Raw genomic sequence first — 19,925 nt, 5'->3', positions numbered from 1 at the left:
TAGTTGTTATTATTATTTTTTTTATCATTTGCATAGGTATAAACCTATCCTAAAAACCTATTTTGACTCGTCTATAAATTAAATGGGTGTGCTTAATTAATCTTGACCAAATCAACCAATTCCGTAGAATCCTTCAAACAAAATATGATTTAAATTAAAATTCATTTTAGAAAATTAATCCTTCAAGAAAATAGAAAGCCTAAATATAAAATTTATTAACAAGAAAATAACTTTCTTACATTAAGTTTCATGCCTTTTTAATTTAATCCATGCCTAGATAATTTTTTATCCAACTTGTTTTTTCAAACCATTAATAGATATCATACTTTTGATTTTAAGGTTTTTTTTTTTTGCATTTCAAAAATATTTTTTTAAAATATTTAATTTTTTTTTGCTTTAAATTAATATTTTTAAATATTTTTATATAATTTTAATATATCAATATAAAAAATAAATATTAAAAATAAAAAAAATATTTTAAAAAATAACCACTCTGATAATAATAGATATGGGACTTTTGTTATATTGTACACAAGTTCATACTTGTGTTTCTATATACATACGTGCGTGTGTGTGTGTATACACGTGCGCGCACGTAGCAATATTATCTGATACGTGAAGTTTGATAACATCACCAGTGCACGATTTTTTATGCCCTTAAATCTCTCTCACAAGATACGGAGATTATTATCAGTTATTTAAAAAATCATTTATTTTTGTGGACAAGCTTACCCCTCTAACTTAAATGCCATACCTGCACATGTAATTTCGCAATAAATTATTGCCCACTCCTTTTAATTATTTAAAATTCCCAATTGTTTTCCCTGTTGTCTTCAAGCTGCGTGGATGGACCCATAAGCCCACATCAGCATGGCTCATCAAGAAATTTCAACAAAAAAACGTAATGTAATAAATCCTACTTGTTCCTACAAATTGACCTCTCCCTTAACTTCAATTTCATGTTATATATGCTGTACTATTTTTTATGTATAAATAAAATTCAAATTCAAGAATTTTTAATAAGAATTGAAATATTAATATCAATTGAGCTGCTACGTACCTATTCACAGACTGATTTTTGAAAATACCATTAATCATGGTTGTAAATTTTATATTTTTTTTAAATTCGAGACATTAAAATTGATAAAATTTACAATTTTAATAAAACATATCAAAATAATTTTTTTATATCTTATATTTTTAATATAAATACATCAAAATCATTGAAAAATATTAATTAGATATTTTTTAAATTAAATATATTTATAAAATACATTAAAAAATAAAAACTACAAACCCTCCAAATACTTATTTGCCGAGCTTACCTTGAATAAACCAAAAAACTTTTATTTTATTTTATTTAGATCCAATTACTATGTAATTCAATCTTTTTTTCATTCAATGGAACTTTCCAGTTCCACGCTTTAATTCTCGGGTCAATTTGTTATATCTTTCTGACAAGAATTAGACTGCAGAGATTTCTTAGAATACCATTAATTATCGACGTATATAGATTTTGAGTTAACATGCCCTTAAAATCTTATTGGATTGAGGAGTGAATTTTATTATAACAAAATGGCCACATTTTAAAAATAGTAAGCAGAGTAAGAGAATCATCTATAAATGATACATAAAATATAAAAAAGGGGAGTCGGGGGAGACAAACCTGCAAGAAAACCAACTGGATAGAATTAAATATAGAAAACCCTAAATAATGAAGGTCAATAATTGATCTCATCATCTAGTACTAGTCTAGGTGTATAATTATCCCGCGTCTCTATAAGGATAAGATCCCAAAGCATTTTCCCTACACCTGCTATAATTGATTTTGTTATCTCAAAGCTTACACTGTTTATAGTTTGATTACCTGCGCAACAAAATGACACTCTTTGGTAAGATGGAGGCTGAAGTAGAGATCAAAGTTTCTGCTGAAACATTTCATGATATCTTCAGCTGCAGACCACACCACGTTTCCAATATGAGCCCTGCCAAGATACAGAATGTTGATCTGCATGAAGGTGAATGGGGGAAGCCGGGCACTGTAATCTGCTGGAGTTATGTACATGGTAAGGCTGTGTCGTCATATATAGATCATCCCTGACCAAAAAAAATATTAAGGATTGCACTGCTCATGCTCCTTAATCATGTATATATATATCTTCATGGTTTTGATCATACACACACACACACACACACACACACACACACACACACACACACACTAACTATAAGTTTACATCACAATTAGTCTACAATCAGCTATGATCTATAGTTGTGCTTTATGAGAAGAGAGCCGATTTCTGTCTTCATCTAGGGTAAATCCATTGTTGGAGAAATTTTATGACTTTCAGGTTGATGAAAGGTTAACCTCATATACACTTTCAGAAACAAATTATTATTAAGAGTAGCATGACATATCAAGGCAGTGATTCATGACGTACTGACATTTAATTTAATTTTTATGCAAAAAACATTAATAGATGGGGTTGCTAAGACTGCTAAGGAGGTTATTGAAGCTATAGACGATGAGAAGCTGTCAACCACCTTCAAAGTGATTGAAGGAGACATCACCACGGAGTACAAGAATTTCATAATTATCGTTCAAGCTACTCCCAAAGGAGAGGGCAGCTGCTTGGCTCACTGGACTTTTGAATATGAGAAGCTAAATGAGAACGTTCCAGATCCTCAAACGTTGCTTGAGTTTTGCATCCATTGCAGCAAAGACATTGAGGATCATCACCTTACCCAGCTACCAACAGCACAGGCATGAATGATCGGTCAGTATCATATGCGTGCATGCTGCTGCTGCTGCTGTCTTAAATTTAAAATGACTACTGGCATGAGTGAATAATAAGAAGCGGTGTGGTGGGGACAAACGCCTGTTCTCCTGTATTAATGTATTTTAATTTATCAATAAACTTGTGTACGTGGGGTCTACTGAAACTTAAAGGTGGGGGCTTCTTATTTATAGGTTTCAGTAGCCTGCCTTGCTGTGTGATATGATTTACGAGGGCTTTGTGTGAAGTTAATGTATGCCTTGATGTGTGTGATTCAAGATGTTAAAAGTCTCTCCTCCTATCGTTTTTTATTCTTTTCAAGATCCTAGCTGGAAAATCGATCATCCAAACATGTTATACAGGCCTTAATTTCTCAGGTCACAGGCCAGCACCATCCTGAATTGCGAAATATTCACAAAACTCTCATCGTGATTCGTAATCCCACGACCATATATGTTGTAAATTATTGTGAAAGTGGATGGAAAGTGATGAACGTGACTTCACGTGTGATTGCTTGTATCTTCCCTTTATTTTTGTAATCTATTTGCTTTATTTTCGACTCTTTTTTTTTTTAATTCCATGATCGGAACATGAGAATCCCGCTCGAAATTGGATGGATCTTAATTTGATTTCATGATGGATTAAATCGAATTAAACAATGATTTAAGATTATTGATGTAAGTTTTTTTTTTATCCAGGGATTAATTATGCTTGGACAAATAGTTTGTAAAATTGAACCCAGGTCTAAATATATTATTTATTTCTCAATTATACATTTCGTGGATAATAAAGAAGCAGTGCTCGATGTGCGGTAGCTATGATCTGTATTAACGGTAAGAAAATGCCATTCTATCTTTTGCTTGAACATCCCCAATTATCTTACGAGTCCGATACCCTATTTATTAATTAAATATTCTTAAATTTATAATCGACATAAAACACAAACAGCACCGCATTTACAGCAATCGGTTTTGAATAAATCCAAGGGCTAAGGTCACGCGACATGCTTGTCTCCAAGAACTTTAGTCATACATAGACAACCCCCAGGCACCATTGATCGCATATTCACTGTATCCAATATTTGGATTGTGAATACTCTGACGTGGGTGTATCCAACCGAGCAGTCCATGTTTTTAATCTGAAATTTTATCTTATTTATTTTTTTATTTTAAAAAATTAATTTTTATTTTAAATTTAAATTGATTTTTTATATTTTCATATCATTTTGATATGTTGATGTCAAAAATAATTTTTAAAAAATAAAAAATATATTATTTTAATATCTTTCCACAAAAAAACACTTTAAGAAATAACCGTTAATCTCTCAAACTCCCCCTTCAACCTGTTCTCGCAATGTAATGTATGACTTTTAGGAGGACAATTATAAAAATACATCATACTGTAGAAATATGTAATAATGTTTTTCATTGATATAGACTTGCGAAGAAAATCATAGGCAATGCCTCGTACACTGGATAAATCCAGGTTCTACGATCTTAAAACTGAACATAATCCAGAGAGATAAATTATTAATCACGGATCGATGTTGGAATCATCATTTTTTGTTTATATGAGCCTCAATAGGTGGTGGATCGTCATCTGAGTCGACGAGGCATCCGTCGCTTACCCAACTGTCTCCCACACGAGTCCACTTCCCAGCCTTCAAGTCGTCCCTCCTTAAAATGATATATATACCTCAACATAGCTTCGGAATGTCTCAATTGCCTCCGCACCTCTTGCCTTTGAAAGCGACGGTGTTCACCCGTTCAGATTATAATGGTTCTTCAAACTCTCTGTATCATTAATTCGAGGATTCATTATATTAATTGAAAAATGTATAAACTGTTCCAAACATTTATATTAATTAAATAAAAATTAAAAAAAGAAGAAGAGGATTGCATTGGAAGGTGACTAGAACATAAACTTTAACTATATCCATTACTGCAACTCATAACTCTGTGAGATGTAATTTAAGTGGTTAGACTTTAAATTTGTTTTAATTTTTTTTATTGTAATTTTATCGGTATATATCGAGAGAATATTTCAGTCAATAAATTTATTATAATTTAGGAAACATTTATCGATATTTCTATTTGTTTTTTTTAATTTTGTAGTGGTGAACGTTGTTCCGTGGCATTGTTTTGCAATACCGATATCAAGGATATTGTTGAGGTAGAAGCCATGGATTCTGTGTTCGATTTGGTGCTCTTCGTCTGCTTTGAAAGTTTTCGAGGGAAGATTGTTGGACCAGTAAAGCAAGTTGGGAAGACAAGGAACTACAAGTAAGATTAGCCATGTAAATGATATGATATCGCTACAATTCAATCAATAACTATCTTGGAAAAAGAAAAATATCTATATACAAACTTCCAGACATCCCTATAGATTTTTTCATTGTTTCTATTTTTATTTCCATGAAAATGCAATTGATATTTCTCCACAAGTAGAACAACGTACTGGATATTCTTTAGGAAATGTCCGTTATAGGTTTCTAGCTCCTTTCGTTTTTTTTTTTTTTTCTTATCATTTTGTCTTTAGGAAATGTCTATTTTGTCCAAAATATTTTACCTTCCATTATGAAAAGAATGGATTTTACTATCTTTTAAAACTCAATAGCAAGGATTTAATAACTTTTTTACTAAATTATAAGATTATCCTTCGCAAAACAAACACATATATAGGAAAAATTAAAGAGCATACCTTTTTTCGAAAGAAAATCATGACTTTAGGTATAACTATTGATATATAATAAGATTAGATTTTATATTTCCATATATGATGTGAAAATTGCTCGTCTTTTAAATTTCTGCGCGACGCGTTCTTTGCAGAGGAAAAGCTAGCTATTATCACCAAAAAAAAAAAAAAAACTTATTATCACCCATTTAAATTTTGTTTTGTTAGGCCATAATTTCAACTTGAAGATGCTCTCATATTTTTAACTCTAGTTAAATCTTATTTTGAGAAAATCAGGTGAATAATTGTTTCACGATATATGATTTTATATAAGAATTTATTGGTTTTTATATAATACAATGCAAGCCAAGTTCGAGAATGCCATTATCCTTGGAAAAAAAAAATCAAAATGTGATTCATAAAAATCGAAAAAAATTGTTTAAAATACGACCAAAACAAGAAAGAAAGAAGACACCAAATTAATGGAGTAGATATCCAAGTAATTCTTGATTCAAGAGAAAACAGTGATCATCTTCACGGTTAGGACGCTATAAATTAGCAGTCGCACCTCACCCATAGAGGATACCGCTGTGGATGGTAAAATTAGGAAAATCATTCGATCAGTCGAGTCTCTTCGACCTGTTCCATGGTGCTTCCCTGTCTGTGTTCCAAAAATAATAAATATCATGGGTTAATTTAGTTAGTTTAAGCATACATGCTTGAGCAAATTATTGAAGTTGCTTGTCTATGGTAAGAAAAATGAAGGTGGCATGCAGTTGCAAGAGACTAGAAGCCATAACATTGAAGCACAGATATCATGTCACTAGAGATCACTTGTTGCTTACTGTCAGGCAGCTTGAAATCTACATTGCATACAACACAGCATATAGCAATCACGTTTATCTCGTACCTCCAATTTCCAATCCCCGACAACCTGGAACATTCATCCACTCGATTTGAATCATCACTTCACCGGACTCTACATTTCTTAATCTGAGAATCATGTCTTGCAGGATTTTGCCGTTATCCCAAACAACGCAGCTCTCGTCAGCAAGGCAGTTGTTCCGGCTTGGCTTAATTCTTGAGACCACACAACCGTTTGGGAGATTTTGCAATCCCATCTTTAGACTCGCGATATATGCTTTGATGTCTATTTCTGCTTCACCCATTTTATCATCCACGGTAAATCTGTCTTTGTCAAAAACAGTCTGCAAAGGAAGCCAAAACAGAAGAAATCAGAATTGACAGTAATAAAATATGGTTATGTTTAACGAAGTTATTAAAGAAAGGAAAACGGTATCTCGCTGAATTTACCATCAACTGTTTGTATGCAATACAGCACAGATATAATTCAATTGCTGAGTGCATCATAAACATACTACATATTGTGGGCTAATACTTACTAAATTGATTGGAACATTGAGATCTGTGATTGAAAGAGTAAGCTCCTCGTTCCACTCTGGATTGCAGTTTTTTTTCACCACTCGAGTCTTCAATTTCTACACCAAAGTTGAGGTGATTTTAGCGCTGAGAGAACACACCGAAAAGAACAAAAAGGACAAGATATAGAAAACTTACGTATAGTTGAACTTTCTATTATATATGCAGTGACTATATGCAGATTTAACTTATATTGATGAATTATAACATACTTATTCATGCTTTCTAGTTCTAGATCACCTTAATATATTGAAGCAAAGCTTCATATCAAGATAAGCAAATACAGAGAACCCTAAAGATAGTCTCTCATAAAATGATGATGAGAACACAGTAGCAGTCCATCATTAACCATAAAGTTTCAAGCAAAATTAATCAAGAACCAAGCTATCGAACAATCCTACAAAAAACCACACCCCGTCCTCCATATTTGTGATTATGAAAAGGGAACCGGAAGTAAGAAGGCTATCCTCCCCCTCATAGGCATTCATGATAGTTCAAGATGCATTCTTGAACTCCAAGCCCATCGATATTAACAACGGCTTCAATTAGGTGAACAAATTTCACCCTCTTCTTGTTTATTTCTCATTTCTATAGCAATAATATATGTCCTTGAAAAAAACACAATTGTGAAAATCCTTTTGTTTCCTGTCTTTAATTTCTTTCAGTAGAAAATTTCATGCCTGCTTCCCTGTTTCACTTCTGTAGAGGTCTCAGACAGCCAACTCAAAGAGATTGACAACCATTTTGTGTACCGAAATTTCAACAAGAAAAAAAATTAAGGGAAAATGAAAAAAAATTAAGGGAAAATGAAAGAAACTGGGGGAAATTAGCAAATCATATAACCAAATTTGAGGAGATCAAAAGAAGAGTAACAAGCCTGTTTTCCCATGGTGATGACAGCATAAGGATCACTGGTACCAAGATCGCGAACGGCAAGATTGTTGCCTCGTTTCACCCGGATTCTGAGAAGGCCAAGAAGGTTGTCCATGTCTGTAAAGCTCCTACTGCCTATTGTTCAGGTCAAACAGATACGGAATACTGGATTTTATGGCCTAGAACAAGGAATATATAAATGTTGCTTGAAAAATCCAAGCAACATGTAGATTGATCGGGTGAAACGAGGCAACAATCCAGGTATTAGACAAAATATATGTTGGCCAAGAAAAACTATAAACGGTAAAAGCCTCGTATTAGACAATCCTTTGTGGCCCGCCGCTATGCACGCCCTTCCCGTTGGTGGTTTAAGACGTGTGCTTTTACAGGAATAGAGGGAGAATAAATATATGGAAACTTGCTCAATGTCCACCCAAAATCTGATAAGGCATTATCATTTTACTTTCTTTGTATGGAAATAAGATTGCAAAATGGCGGGACGATATCCAACTCATTTATATGAGATATTGTCTTCTAATCCATGTATGATTGCTAGGTCAATGTATCAACGTGAGATCCCGATACTTAGCAATTAGCATTACTGTTTTCTTTAGAGAGATATTGGATCAAATTTCTCTCATACTTCTTTTTCTTCATTTGGGTAATAAAATATTTAAATCAGCTCATTTGAACTCTTCCTTCTAAAACCCTGGCTTTTAGACTTTCGAAGGCTATGTTTCATCAGCAATATTCAGCACTCTATTAGTGAGTACAATTTAGCGGATATAGCACAGCAAGAAGAGAGAAGGAAAGATTTAGGAGCATGGTTTTTTTTAGGTTTACAACATAGTTGTTGTAACTGGCTCGAGACTTAACCCCGATCAAGATCGAAAATCGTTTCGAATTGTTAATTAGCTCATTAGGCTGAGAACAGGTTGATCCAGTTAGTTAATTATGACAATAATAATATTAAAAAAGTGTATGTAATATAAAAAAAACTAAATTGTATTGCATATAGATTTTGGTGAGCTGGTAAAAATAATAATTAATAAAGAATATCGAGGTTTTTTTTTCTTGTTTGTTTTTAAGTCAATCTTCCGTTTCAGTTATGTCTTGATCGGGTTAAGTAGGTTAATTGAATTTTAACTTGATTGATTTTTTAACTGGTCTACTGGCCCAAATATGATCTTAATTATTTGGTTTTTGGTCAACTTATTGACGTGAAACTCGGTATAATGATTTAAACTTGAAAACCTTGATCTAACTATTTATTTAACTTGAGTTTTAAATTAAATCATGTAAAAATTATTCTGATAAGACCTTGTTCTCTGTGCAAGTCTAAAGAAAAAAATCAACTCAATACTAAATTATTAAATTAAATAAAAATCTCATATTAAAATATAGTATTGAAAAAAAAAGTCCAAGAACCCAAAACAATTAAAAACCACATATTAAATTATGAAATTGAAAAACAATATAAAAAAGGAGCCAAAATGTTTTTATTATATTCTAAAAAATACAAAACTAATTTATATTCAATATCGAAAGATAAAATTAAATAAAATCTACATATTAAATTATAAATTTGGAACAAAAGAAAACAAAAGATAAAAAGACAGAGGCAAAAACCCTAAATAAAATAAAAACTCATATTAAATGATGGGATTTGAAAAAAAGGGTCAAAAAACTTTTATTATATAATAAAAAATACAAAAATCGATTTACCATCAACTCAATACTAATAATAAAATTAAATAAAACATGATGAAATAAAAAAATAAAAGAAGTAAAAAAAAACCCAGAAAAAAATAAAAACCACATTATTATAAATGATAGAATTAAAAAAAATCTAAAAGATAAGAAAAGAATAAAAAAACTCAAATGTACAATAAAAAAAATGTTATGGGCTTGTTAAAAATGCCAGACACATGGATGTAAGAGAGATATGTGAGCCTATATATTTTTATATATAAAAATTAGATGATATGTCATTTTTTTTAAATATATATATATATATATAGATGAGTCATGGTATATGAAAATAGTTCCGTTGCACGTATGGGTTGAAGCATGAACTCATCTTAAACCACACAATTAACCAATGAGTTACAACACCTATTTAGTAATTAAGCTATTAAAATAATATTAATTCCTTAATAATATTAACGATCAACCCAATTCGATAACGCGGGAGACCTGCAGATGAGGTTCCTGATCCATCAGTTCATCACTCGGGGGGCATCCTGCTTTGTCAAAACAAGTATAAAGCTGAAGGACCACAACACTGATTCGTGTTTTTTTATGCCAGGTGGGTGATCTGGTACAGTTATGAAATCATCAGATAATTAATAATCCCACAGAGAACTATCCACCACCCATGTGTTCGGAGGCTATAGGCCCAGACAGAGATTCTTCTACACGCTTTTGGGTTTTGTAAGCAACTCATGTACTTATCAGTACTTGCGCCATTACGCGTATCTCTTATGAAATATATTAGAATATCTATAAATACATTAAAATAAATTAATTTTAAAAAAACATACGGCCAACCACATACACAAACAGTATCTATGTCATCGGCAAAATTGCAAATATAATCCCCCTGGAAAGGTATTTATGTACTCGGGGGTAAGAATAAGATAGGTTTATTTAGACTTTAATACAGTAAAAAAAATAGAGAAATAACATAATTCATAAAATATAGAGATATTAAAAACACGTCAAAGCAATCGATATCTTCAAAAAAACAATCTCAATGGGAAGAAAATATCTCGAAAATTACGAAGGCAGGATTTGAATCTATTGCGTCATCATTTATCGGGAACATCTTGGTTTTGCTCGACGAATAGACCGCCTGGGACGTCCGTTTTCTTGGCGAGAGGTATGGTCTTTCATTTGTATCTCCTTTGAGTTATATATCATCTATGATTTTTCAATCCCAATAATATTTCTTTCCATATTTCTCTATCACGCAGTACCAACCTAGATTATCCCCTCTTGTATGTTGAGGGTTCTTTCTCTAGTAACTTGATAAATAATAAGTAATTCTAGGACCAGCCAACGTATTTTGAATGAAATTGGGAAGAGACGAAGATGGAAATTATTTATAATATTTCAAGATAGTTAAGAGTTATTTATATTGTTAAGATATTTTTGTCTGTATATTTTATGGATAAAAAATAATATATATTATCTGTTAATATATGTATTATTTATATTTAATTATTTAAAATGATATAAATTTATTTTAAAAACCAATTTATTTTATATTTTTGTCTACATCTCTCATACCAAATATATTTATATTCTAATTATATTTTTTCCCCTGAATATTACCAAAACAATACCTAAAAAATGGATCAAAGTATGATAAAACTAATTAGGGAAGATACCGAGATGCATCTAATAAAAATCGGAGGGGGAAACAAAGAAGCCAAATAGTGGGTTTTTCTTTCAATTAAAATATATAGACTTTAATTTTAATTTATTACACTCAATACTCATCCTGTGTAACAGTGATTTTATTAATTTATTTTAGAATTCAAGTTTCAGATGAGCTAGCTAATGACCCGTACATTGTTACGGTTATTTTATATATTTTTGTTAATATTGTTTTGAACAAATTAGAGAGGGAAATTGTGTTAATAATTACATGAAAAGTTTTGTTTAAGAATAATAATTAAAATAATACTTATAGGATTAATGATACCTGGTTTGTAAAAGATATTTAGATTTTGTTAATTAAATAAGTTTAAAATATTATGTTTTAAAAATGGGCATTCATTAGATATATTCTTCGATGACCAATTTGTATAGTAAAAGAATTTTTTAAACCTTTGTTTAAGAATAATACACGTGTAACTATATTGATTTTTAATCAAATATTAATACAATTTTTATATAATAAAAAATATACCAAAATGACCAAGCAAAACATCGCAATAACTGATTTTTTTTTATTTTCATCCTTGAAACTTTTTCTTGTTCAGTTGTAGTCTTATATACCTAATTTGATGATAAATTTGTCATATTTTATTAAGCATATAAAAAAACCAATAATAAAGAATCATATTGTGAAACACTAAGAAAACCCACAATCAATGTAAAATTCAAGGGAACAATTTCTTTTCACCCTCGTACTTACTCTTTTTCTACCTTCACAGTTTCTATACTTTTTGTAATTTCAATTTCAATCCTCAAGTTCATTTTTATGGCATTTAAGTGATTGAGTTGGGAAAACGAGAGAGAAAGTCATATAGAATCGATGAGATGAGAGAAAATCATTGATTTAGCTACTTTTCAACAGCATAACTTGTTATTTTTTGTGTCAACGAATCTATTCAACAAGGAGAGCTTGATTGTTATGGGGTTTCCTAATTAAAAGCATTATTGAAAAAATGAGACCAGGTTTGTTTTAATTTTTATTTTTAATTGATTTTAGTTTTTAGATGTTTTGAGATTACTGCATCGTTTATAAAAGCTTTTAAAATGGTCTAGAGATGTTTTTAGATTAGAATGGCTTGAAATGTTTTACCTAATAAACTTGTCTATGATTTACTAACGACCGGTGGTTGTCAGATTTTGGGTTTTGTTTAGTTTAATTTAGTTTTAAAAACTATATGACATAAATGAACAACAAGTCATCGGGGTGGTTGAGTGGGTAAGGAGATAAACTTGGGTAGTCTTGGACTCGGGTTCATTTCTTATTGTCAACAGTACTTTTGTGATTTTTAATAGCGGACTTATATTTTTTTAAAAATTTTCACTGTTAGGTTAAGAGTTTAAAATGTTACATGTAATTTCAAATTCATTATATGATACTTTGTCTCACTTTTTATTTTATTTTTCTCTAATTTTCTTTTAATTTTTAAAAATGTTTGGGAATATCATGTTACTATACAATTTAGTAATAACATATAGGGTTTATGATTATTTGTATGTGTGGGTTTTATTTTTGCTTATTTTTTTATCATTTAATTTTTTTCAATTTTATCTATTGAGTTTATATTAAATTTTTTTATCAACTTTTTTTTATATAAAAATAATCCTTTAACATTTGCTTGATTTTCAATTTGTAATTATGATTTATTTTGGTTTGCTTTCTATAAAATTATTGTTGCTTAAAATAAATATCACAATATTTTATTGTTGCCTGATTTTGCTAATGTTTGTTTTTCTTATTATATAATTAGATAAAAAATATTTTTTAAAAATCAAAATTATTAAACCTAATTTAATTTATAACCCGAGTCATAAATTTAGAGGGTTAACCAGATTAATCTGAGACAATCTAATATATTATCACCTTAATTTTTTTTTAAAAAAAAATGTCATTTTAATTATTTTTAAAATCAAACCAAGTTTTTACTTATTATTCAAGTTGTGTTTTGACACACTTGCCTATGTTTTTTTATGGTTATTTTTTAATTATATTTTTTAAATCAGTTAAATTAATTAAATCATATTTAAACAATTCTTATACACTTTTTTTATCCTTTAATTATTTTTCAAGTTCAAATATATTTTTACCCTTCTTACAACACGCTCAATAAATCACGCAGTATACCCTGCATGGCTGCGACAAAATCAAGAAAAATACCTAGAAGTTCTAGAAAAAAATATGAGTACTTAAGAGCTTATTATATACATATAATGTAAGAAAATAATTTCATGAATGAGTTTTTGTAGCTTTTGAAACTAACGAGAGCATCAAACTTTTTATACTGTAACCGAATTTAAATTTAAAATCTCAAGAATAAATTTGCATGCATGGCACGTGGTCAAATAAACTAAAAACAACAAACCAGTCGTCTATTCCCAGAAGTCCGAATAATTTTATAAATAAAAAAAAGTTTGAATAATTTTTTTCTTGCAAATAGCAATTAATTAAACAAACAATTCTTGCAAATTGTAGTGATTTCGAGAATGGAGCAAGTCAACAACTAACACCATAAAAAGAAAACGTGTTTTACAGTTACAAGTTACTACGCCCAAAATTACAGTTTTACAGCAAGAAATAAGAAGAAACAAAATTTTGGAAAAAAAATAAACTACGTCTTTCCCCTTGCCGAAGGGTTTTCCTCTTTTGCTGTCACTGTCAGAGAAAACTTTACGATGAAACAGAGTAATTAATGTTTTTTTATTAGTTATTTTTTAAAAAAATAAATTGATACAAATAGAGAAAAGAAATTCTAGAGAGGTTAGGTTAAGTCGGCGCTAAGTAAGTGACGTCGACGATGACACAGTAACAAAATTAGAAGAGAATCCCTCTCTTTAAATTAGCCTTCCATATCAAAACAAACAACAATCAAACCCTAGCCCTCATCCCCTCCAAACTCCAAAGCCTTTCTCCTTATCCCAAAACCAAAACAAATCATTCGACCGTTTTCTTTCAGATCTCTATCTCTCCAAAAAAATCTCTTACCAGTTAAAGAGAGGGAAAAAAAGAAGCTAAGCGCTTTTCTTTTTTCTTTTTTCTTTTTTTTTGTCGTTTAGAAATAGATCGTCAAAGAAAACGAAGATCTAGTTGTTATCGTTGTGAATGGTGGAAATCTTAAGAAGTAGTAGTAATTACATGCTCTCCCTTTGCCAATCAAGGGCGGGCGTTGTCTCTGTGGCCTCTGCTTTCGCTTTCGGATCTTGCAAGGAAGGCTGGTACTATCGCTGCATCGGTGTCGACCCGTAAACAGAGAAAAACCATCAAAAGTCGTTGTTCTCGGTGATTTTTATTCACAAAAAGTACCCAGTTCTTTATTTTTTGTTTGAAGAAAGAAAGAAAAACCCAATACCCAATTTTCTTTTTGTTTAGATACTGCTATTTCTTTTTTGTTGATTTTTTTGAGAGAAAAGAAAAAAGAATACAATGGTTCTTTACAAGCAGAAAAAGAACCAGGCAGCCAAGGGCAACAGGTTCTTGATTAGCGTGACGGTGTTAGGGAGTGCAGGGCCGATCCGGTTTGTTGTTAACGAGGAGGATCTAGTGGTTGCTGTTATTAATACTGCCTTGAAGTCCTATGCGCGTGAGGGTCGCCTTCCAATTCTAGGCTCGGATCTCAATGATTTCTTGCTTTATTGTCCCAATGCTGGTTCTGATGGTAAGTTGTTCCAGAACCCAATTTTTGGTGCCAATTGGCAATTGTTTCTTTTGTTTGTTTGCGTTATTTCTTTGGAATTTGAAACGTTCCTTGGTTCCATAATTAATTTATAAGAACTTATTCTGATTGTGCTTGAAACTCGAAAACCCAATTTATGATTGTTATTATAATTTGATTGCAGCTATAAGCCCATGGGAAACCATCGGATCACTCGGAGCTCGCAATTTTATGCTTTGCAAGAAGCCACAGCATCTGAAAGTGGCGGAGAAGGATGGGAGATCCAATGCAGCAATTTCCCAGAAGGGGAGTGGGAGCTGGAAGGCATGGATTAATAAAGTCACTCAATCTTAAAATATCTTCTCATTGATGCACTTTCCAGTAGTGAAGGATATGATATCTTCTCGTCAATTTATTAAAGTTGTTTCCAGTTTCGTTTAAGTTTTGCCAAATTATTCAATTTGGTCTTCTTATTAGTTGGCGTGGTTGTTTCATTTACCTGGTAATGTCCCTTTAGGGTTTTTTGTTCTAATTCGAGTTGAGAGAATTGTGAAGAATTCCTGATTGTTTAGGGAACCAATCAAATTGTTCTCCTTGAATGTTTTTCTTTGAATAAAATAGACATTTTTGGTTGTCTTTAGTAAATTTCTTTCTTCCATCAGTTTTCGATTTTGGTTTGCTTTTAGAATTTGAACTCTTGCGCAATGTTAGGTATTCAACTGCTTGTTTGCTATAAATAAGGGGCCTGCAGAATTCCTTTGAATAGAGCAATTTCACTGTTTTCTCTTTTTTGGTGCCAATATGGGCTAAAGTCCAAAAAAACAATAGAATAAATTGTAGTTTTCTTTGTTGGATTAGCTGTTTCTAGGAGATTTCTAGCAGAGTATTGATTCTTGGCCACCGATGGCATCTTTGAACTGGATATTCTGGAGAGCTTAAATCAAAGCCTTCACGGGCAAGCATCTGTTCCTTTCAACCATCTTATAGGTTCAGAAGCATCCTCTTCGAATTCAACGACAGCATTTGATAGGAATATTTCCTACCGATCCTGTCAATGCCAGCTAGGATGAGTTTGGTGACAGCCTTTGGTACGCAAGACAGACAAGACTAGCGGCTGCTTCTTTGCCTAGAAAGTTGTCTAGCCTTCCAGATGCGGAGTTCTCTAATCAATAGATCACCCCCCCCCCCCCCCCCCCCCCCACTAAATCAACTATTAAGGGGTAGTTTTGTCTTCTTAAATGAACACATTAGTATAATTTGAAGAAAAATCTGACTTTTGACTTTCATTGATCACAGTATACTGATTTAATTAACCTTACAAGACTTTAGCCTGGGTACAGGAGCCTTTTAGATATTTTCATTTCTACGAGGTTATTTTCATTTAGGTCAGTTAAATTACTTAGCTGTCATTTCAAGAAAAAAAAACTAAAACTTCCTTTCAGGGCATTTTCAACTTTTGAATTTGGTTTTTTTAATAAAAATGTTTTGGTTGAGGTCGGTTTTGGTTTTTTTTTATATAAAAAAAATATTAATAAACAAAAAGCAGAGGATTTACAACTACCAATAGACTGTCTCATAAACTGCTGCTACCCAGTATAGTTAAGCCCAAGCTGCTGTAATTTTCTGAAGCTTAAATTCGCTGTTTTGTTATGCACGGCATTTGCGAATCGTTGCTGTGTCTTCTATCTCGGACCAAACTGAGGCCTAACTAGTTCTTGAACAGGGCCAGCCAATAATTTAGAGTGCATCTCTTGCATATAGCTATATAAGGGATTGGCTGCTGCTAGTTGTGGATTGATGGAGCATAGCAAGTTCAACTCTTCACCTGTATTATTTGATGACAAAGTCAATCTCCTTGCACCTTGATGTCTGTTGGATTAAAATCAGTTAAACTGGAAGATTAGGTTCGATTTGCTCTTGAGAATCAAGTTTCCTTATGAACAGAAGTGGAGTTCTACAGCTATGACTGCATAGTTCCCAACGTCTCCGATGAGCATCAAATACCCGTCCATCAAAAAAATCTACTGGTCACCATTCATATTTGTTAGGTTCAATTATATATCGCAGATGTAAGTTTCCCATATGGTTGCATCTATGATCTATCCTCTGCTTTGCTTCTCCCATGTGCGTGTGTGTGTGAATTAACCCCTTTAACTTTGATTGCATTTACAAATTTCCTCGTTCGCACGAACTGATAGCACTGCTGGCTGTAATGGGTCTAAGGACGAATTTTGGCCTTTGAAGATGAACCGGCTCTCTCTCTCTCTCTCTCTCTCTCCCTCTCTCTGGACAAGCGAACAGATTGATCGGGAAGCTACATGAAAAGGAAAAAATCCAAAGCAACTGAACGGTGACGATGGGGCTAGGAAAAGTGAAAACAACGTGGACAATGGAGGACCATTCAATCACATTTACGCATCACGTGGATGGGTACTTAACTAACGGCAGCGTTTTGGGAACCTTGACTTGGTCTTTAGTCAAATTAGTTTGGGATTTTTCAAATTTGATTTCAAATCTGTTTCAAAAATTAAATCTCTAAATTGAGCAATATAATAGCGTTCTCGCATTGAGAAATGTTTTATGACAAATTAGTTAATCTCCAAAACCTCAAATCTACCTTTTTTTATAAAAAAATCATTCAATTAGATCCAATTGTCTTGTAATTCAATCATTTTTCATTCAATAAAATTCCCAATTTCCATTCCTAGGATTTCCAATTACATTCCTAATTAGGAATCCATTACTTATAATTAAAACCTTTTCTAATCAAAACCTTATAAAATCCTTCTGGTTGGTTACACATTCTGATGAATTTAGAGAAAAAATAGTCTCCGTCAATCACTCATTCTTCCATCATAATAAGCAAAAATTTAATTTTTATTTTGCTTAAAACTATTTTTTTATATTTTGAATTGTTTTGTTGTTCTAATATTAAAATTAAATTTAAAAAAATAAAACATATTATTTTAATATATTTTTAAATAAAAAAACACTTAAATAAATAATAGTTACAAAACTCCAAAATACCCCCTAATATTCATAAAAACAATCACATCAAATCCAAAAAAGAAGACGATATAAACACTTATTTTACTTCACATAGAAGCTAAAAATTAGCAAAATTACCAAACCAAAAATCAAATACATTTATTTTACTTTACAAATTCATAAAGATTATATCATCCAATCAGAGAAAATCTGATGAACACTTATTCTAAATCACAACAATCTAGAATTTATTACAAGCATATTCTTTTAAAAATTTATTGAACGAGTGCCGCCTATTAATGTGATCGTCTAACTAGGTCCCCCAAAAATTCTTCTAATTAAATTAATTGGAGTTCCTAAGTGCCTATGCATATCGTGTCAAATACCAGAAGTTTATGTAATTTTTTAATTTTTAATTTTAAGTTCTTAACAGTTTTTAAGGGTTAAATAAAGTTAAAATGTTGCTTAATTAAGCGAGTTTGGAACCAAAAAAATGGAACAGAAATGACCAGAGAAGAACAGCATTAGAAATTCTGTTAATCATAAACGGAAGCCTAACCAAATCAAATGAGAGAGAAAAATGGCAAATAATAGTATGATCTTCAGTCAAAAAGTTAATTGGGCTCGGACCAGAAATGAAGGGAAGGTCTTTTAGCCCTATGAATACTTAGTATGCTGACACGCGAAGGGATGTTTGAGAACCAGTCTTTACAAGGCCGGCAGGCCCATTTGCTTTGTCCGTACATAATGGACCATGAGCAGGACTTGAGGCATCCATCATGATTCATGAGAAGATTTTAGTTTTCATTCATAATTGCAGTATCTTCTTTATTTTTTAAAGAGTGCCTGGCCTGACCTGAACTGAGCCATGTTTATCTGCTATTCTAATTAAAAAGCACATGTTTTGTGGGCTATGGTTTGTTATTGTTGAGCTCGCAAAGTTTATATTTTCTGCTACAGCTCAAACTCTGCTGAGTGCTGAGAGTATCCATTTATGATTCTACTGTCCAAGAAGAAAAACGCACCAAGTAACACGGATCCAAAGTTCAATGGGACTGACGTTGATATATCAGCTCTCTGTCTACCAGCTTTTCGTCCTCATTTTGCCACTCGAGGTCGACCTATACTCTTACTGCTAAGGTTAAAGAAATGGCCATGGCAATTGACTCCGGCTTAATTACTTTGATAGCGTGGATTTGTACAGCTTAGTCAATTTAAAGAATCTGTTGCTATAAAGGGTAGATGTCTAAAGAATCTTAAAGTTCCAGGTACAATTCTCTACTTAATTACTTTTATAGTGTGGATTTTTACAGCTTGAAGAATTTGCTGCTACCAAGGGTAGATGTAAGAACAACTTCAAAGTTTGTTTCAAGTTTGTTTCAGAAGGTAAAATTGTACCTGCCTGTCTATAATTACACGAAGGAGTTCAACAAAAAAATGAAAAAACTAATCCAGTGATGACTTCTTTCATTGGAAGATCAATCACTTACAATTTGCTTTATTTGTCTGCAAGCAATGTTTCTGTGATTTATTTATTGCCAACTAATCACTCTCAAAGTGGCAACGCAAACGTTTTGATCATCAGCACACTTATCTGTTATTTATTTACATCTAGTAATTCAAATAGCCGTCAACTGGCATTTTACCACTGTTTTGGAGTCGATTTGACATCTATAAAAAGTATACACTGTCACTTTTGCTGGCTGAGAACTTGATCAGTGATCCCATTCAGAAAAAGAAAAACAGAAAAAAAGAAAAGACAGAGCATATTCGATCCTCAATCGTCGTTGCTTTAAAGGGATTACTTGTAATTTCTTACCTCAGATAGAAAAGATCTTGCATATCCTACTGCATGCCCGAGGTTTGGACCCAAAAATATTATTTCTTGGAAGATAGAAGGAGATTTTCTTAGCTTAGCTTTAGACAGCATCTGATCGAGAGTAGGAACTGTTAAAAAAGAGAACGATGTATGTACAATTTGGCGAGCTAGCTCCTTTATCCACATCCACTGAGATCTTTCTGATATGATATGATGAAAAAAATGTGCAAATTTTGGATGGTAGGTTATAGATTATATGTGGGT

General features: G+C 31.9%; 3 protein-coding genes across 3 annotated transcripts; 2 read left to right on the top strand and 1 right to left on the bottom strand.

The window, feature by feature from the left end:
- Positions 1-1,785: 1,785 nt before the first annotated feature.
- LOC7475523 (MLP-like protein 43) lies at positions 1,786-3,065 on the top strand. Its single transcript, XM_002315840.4, has 2 exons — positions 1,786-2,066; positions 2,481-3,065. The coding sequence occupies exons 1-2, from the start codon at positions 1,880-1,882 to the stop codon at positions 2,768-2,770; spliced, it is 477 nt and encodes a 158-aa protein (XP_002315876.3). The 5' UTR covers positions 1,786-1,879; the 3' UTR covers positions 2,771-3,065.
- Positions 3,066-5,821: 2,756 nt separating this feature from the next.
- Positions 5,822-8,043, bottom strand: LOC7459775 (protein C2-DOMAIN ABA-RELATED 7). The gene is made up of 4 exons (XM_002314764.4): positions 7,768-8,043; positions 6,854-6,949; positions 6,361-6,658; positions 5,822-6,111 (listed from the first exon to the last, which is right to left on the bottom strand). Exons 1-4 carry the CDS (start codon positions 7,876-7,878, stop codon positions 6,071-6,073), a joined length of 546 nt encoding a protein of 181 aa, XP_002314800.2. The 5' UTR covers positions 7,879-8,043; the 3' UTR covers positions 5,822-6,070.
- A 5,963-nt stretch (positions 8,044-14,006) lies between these two features.
- LOC7475522 (uncharacterized protein At4g22758) lies at positions 14,007-15,499 on the top strand. The gene is made up of 2 exons (XM_002315839.4): positions 14,007-14,857; positions 15,039-15,499. Exons 1-2 carry the CDS (start codon positions 14,626-14,628, stop codon positions 15,206-15,208), a joined length of 402 nt encoding a protein of 133 aa, XP_002315875.1. The 5' UTR covers positions 14,007-14,625; the 3' UTR covers positions 15,209-15,499.
- The last annotated feature ends 4,426 nt before the right edge of the window (positions 15,500-19,925 follow it).

The sequence above is a fragment of the Populus trichocarpa genome, chromosome 10 (genome assembly GCF_000002775.5).
Source record: "Populus trichocarpa isolate Nisqually-1 chromosome 10, P.trichocarpa_v4.1, whole genome shotgun sequence".
Lineage (NCBI taxonomy): Eukaryota > Viridiplantae > Streptophyta > Magnoliopsida > Malpighiales > Salicaceae > Populus > Populus trichocarpa.
Note: the sequence above shows the minus strand (reverse complement) of the source record. Positions and strands in the feature narration are given on the sequence as shown.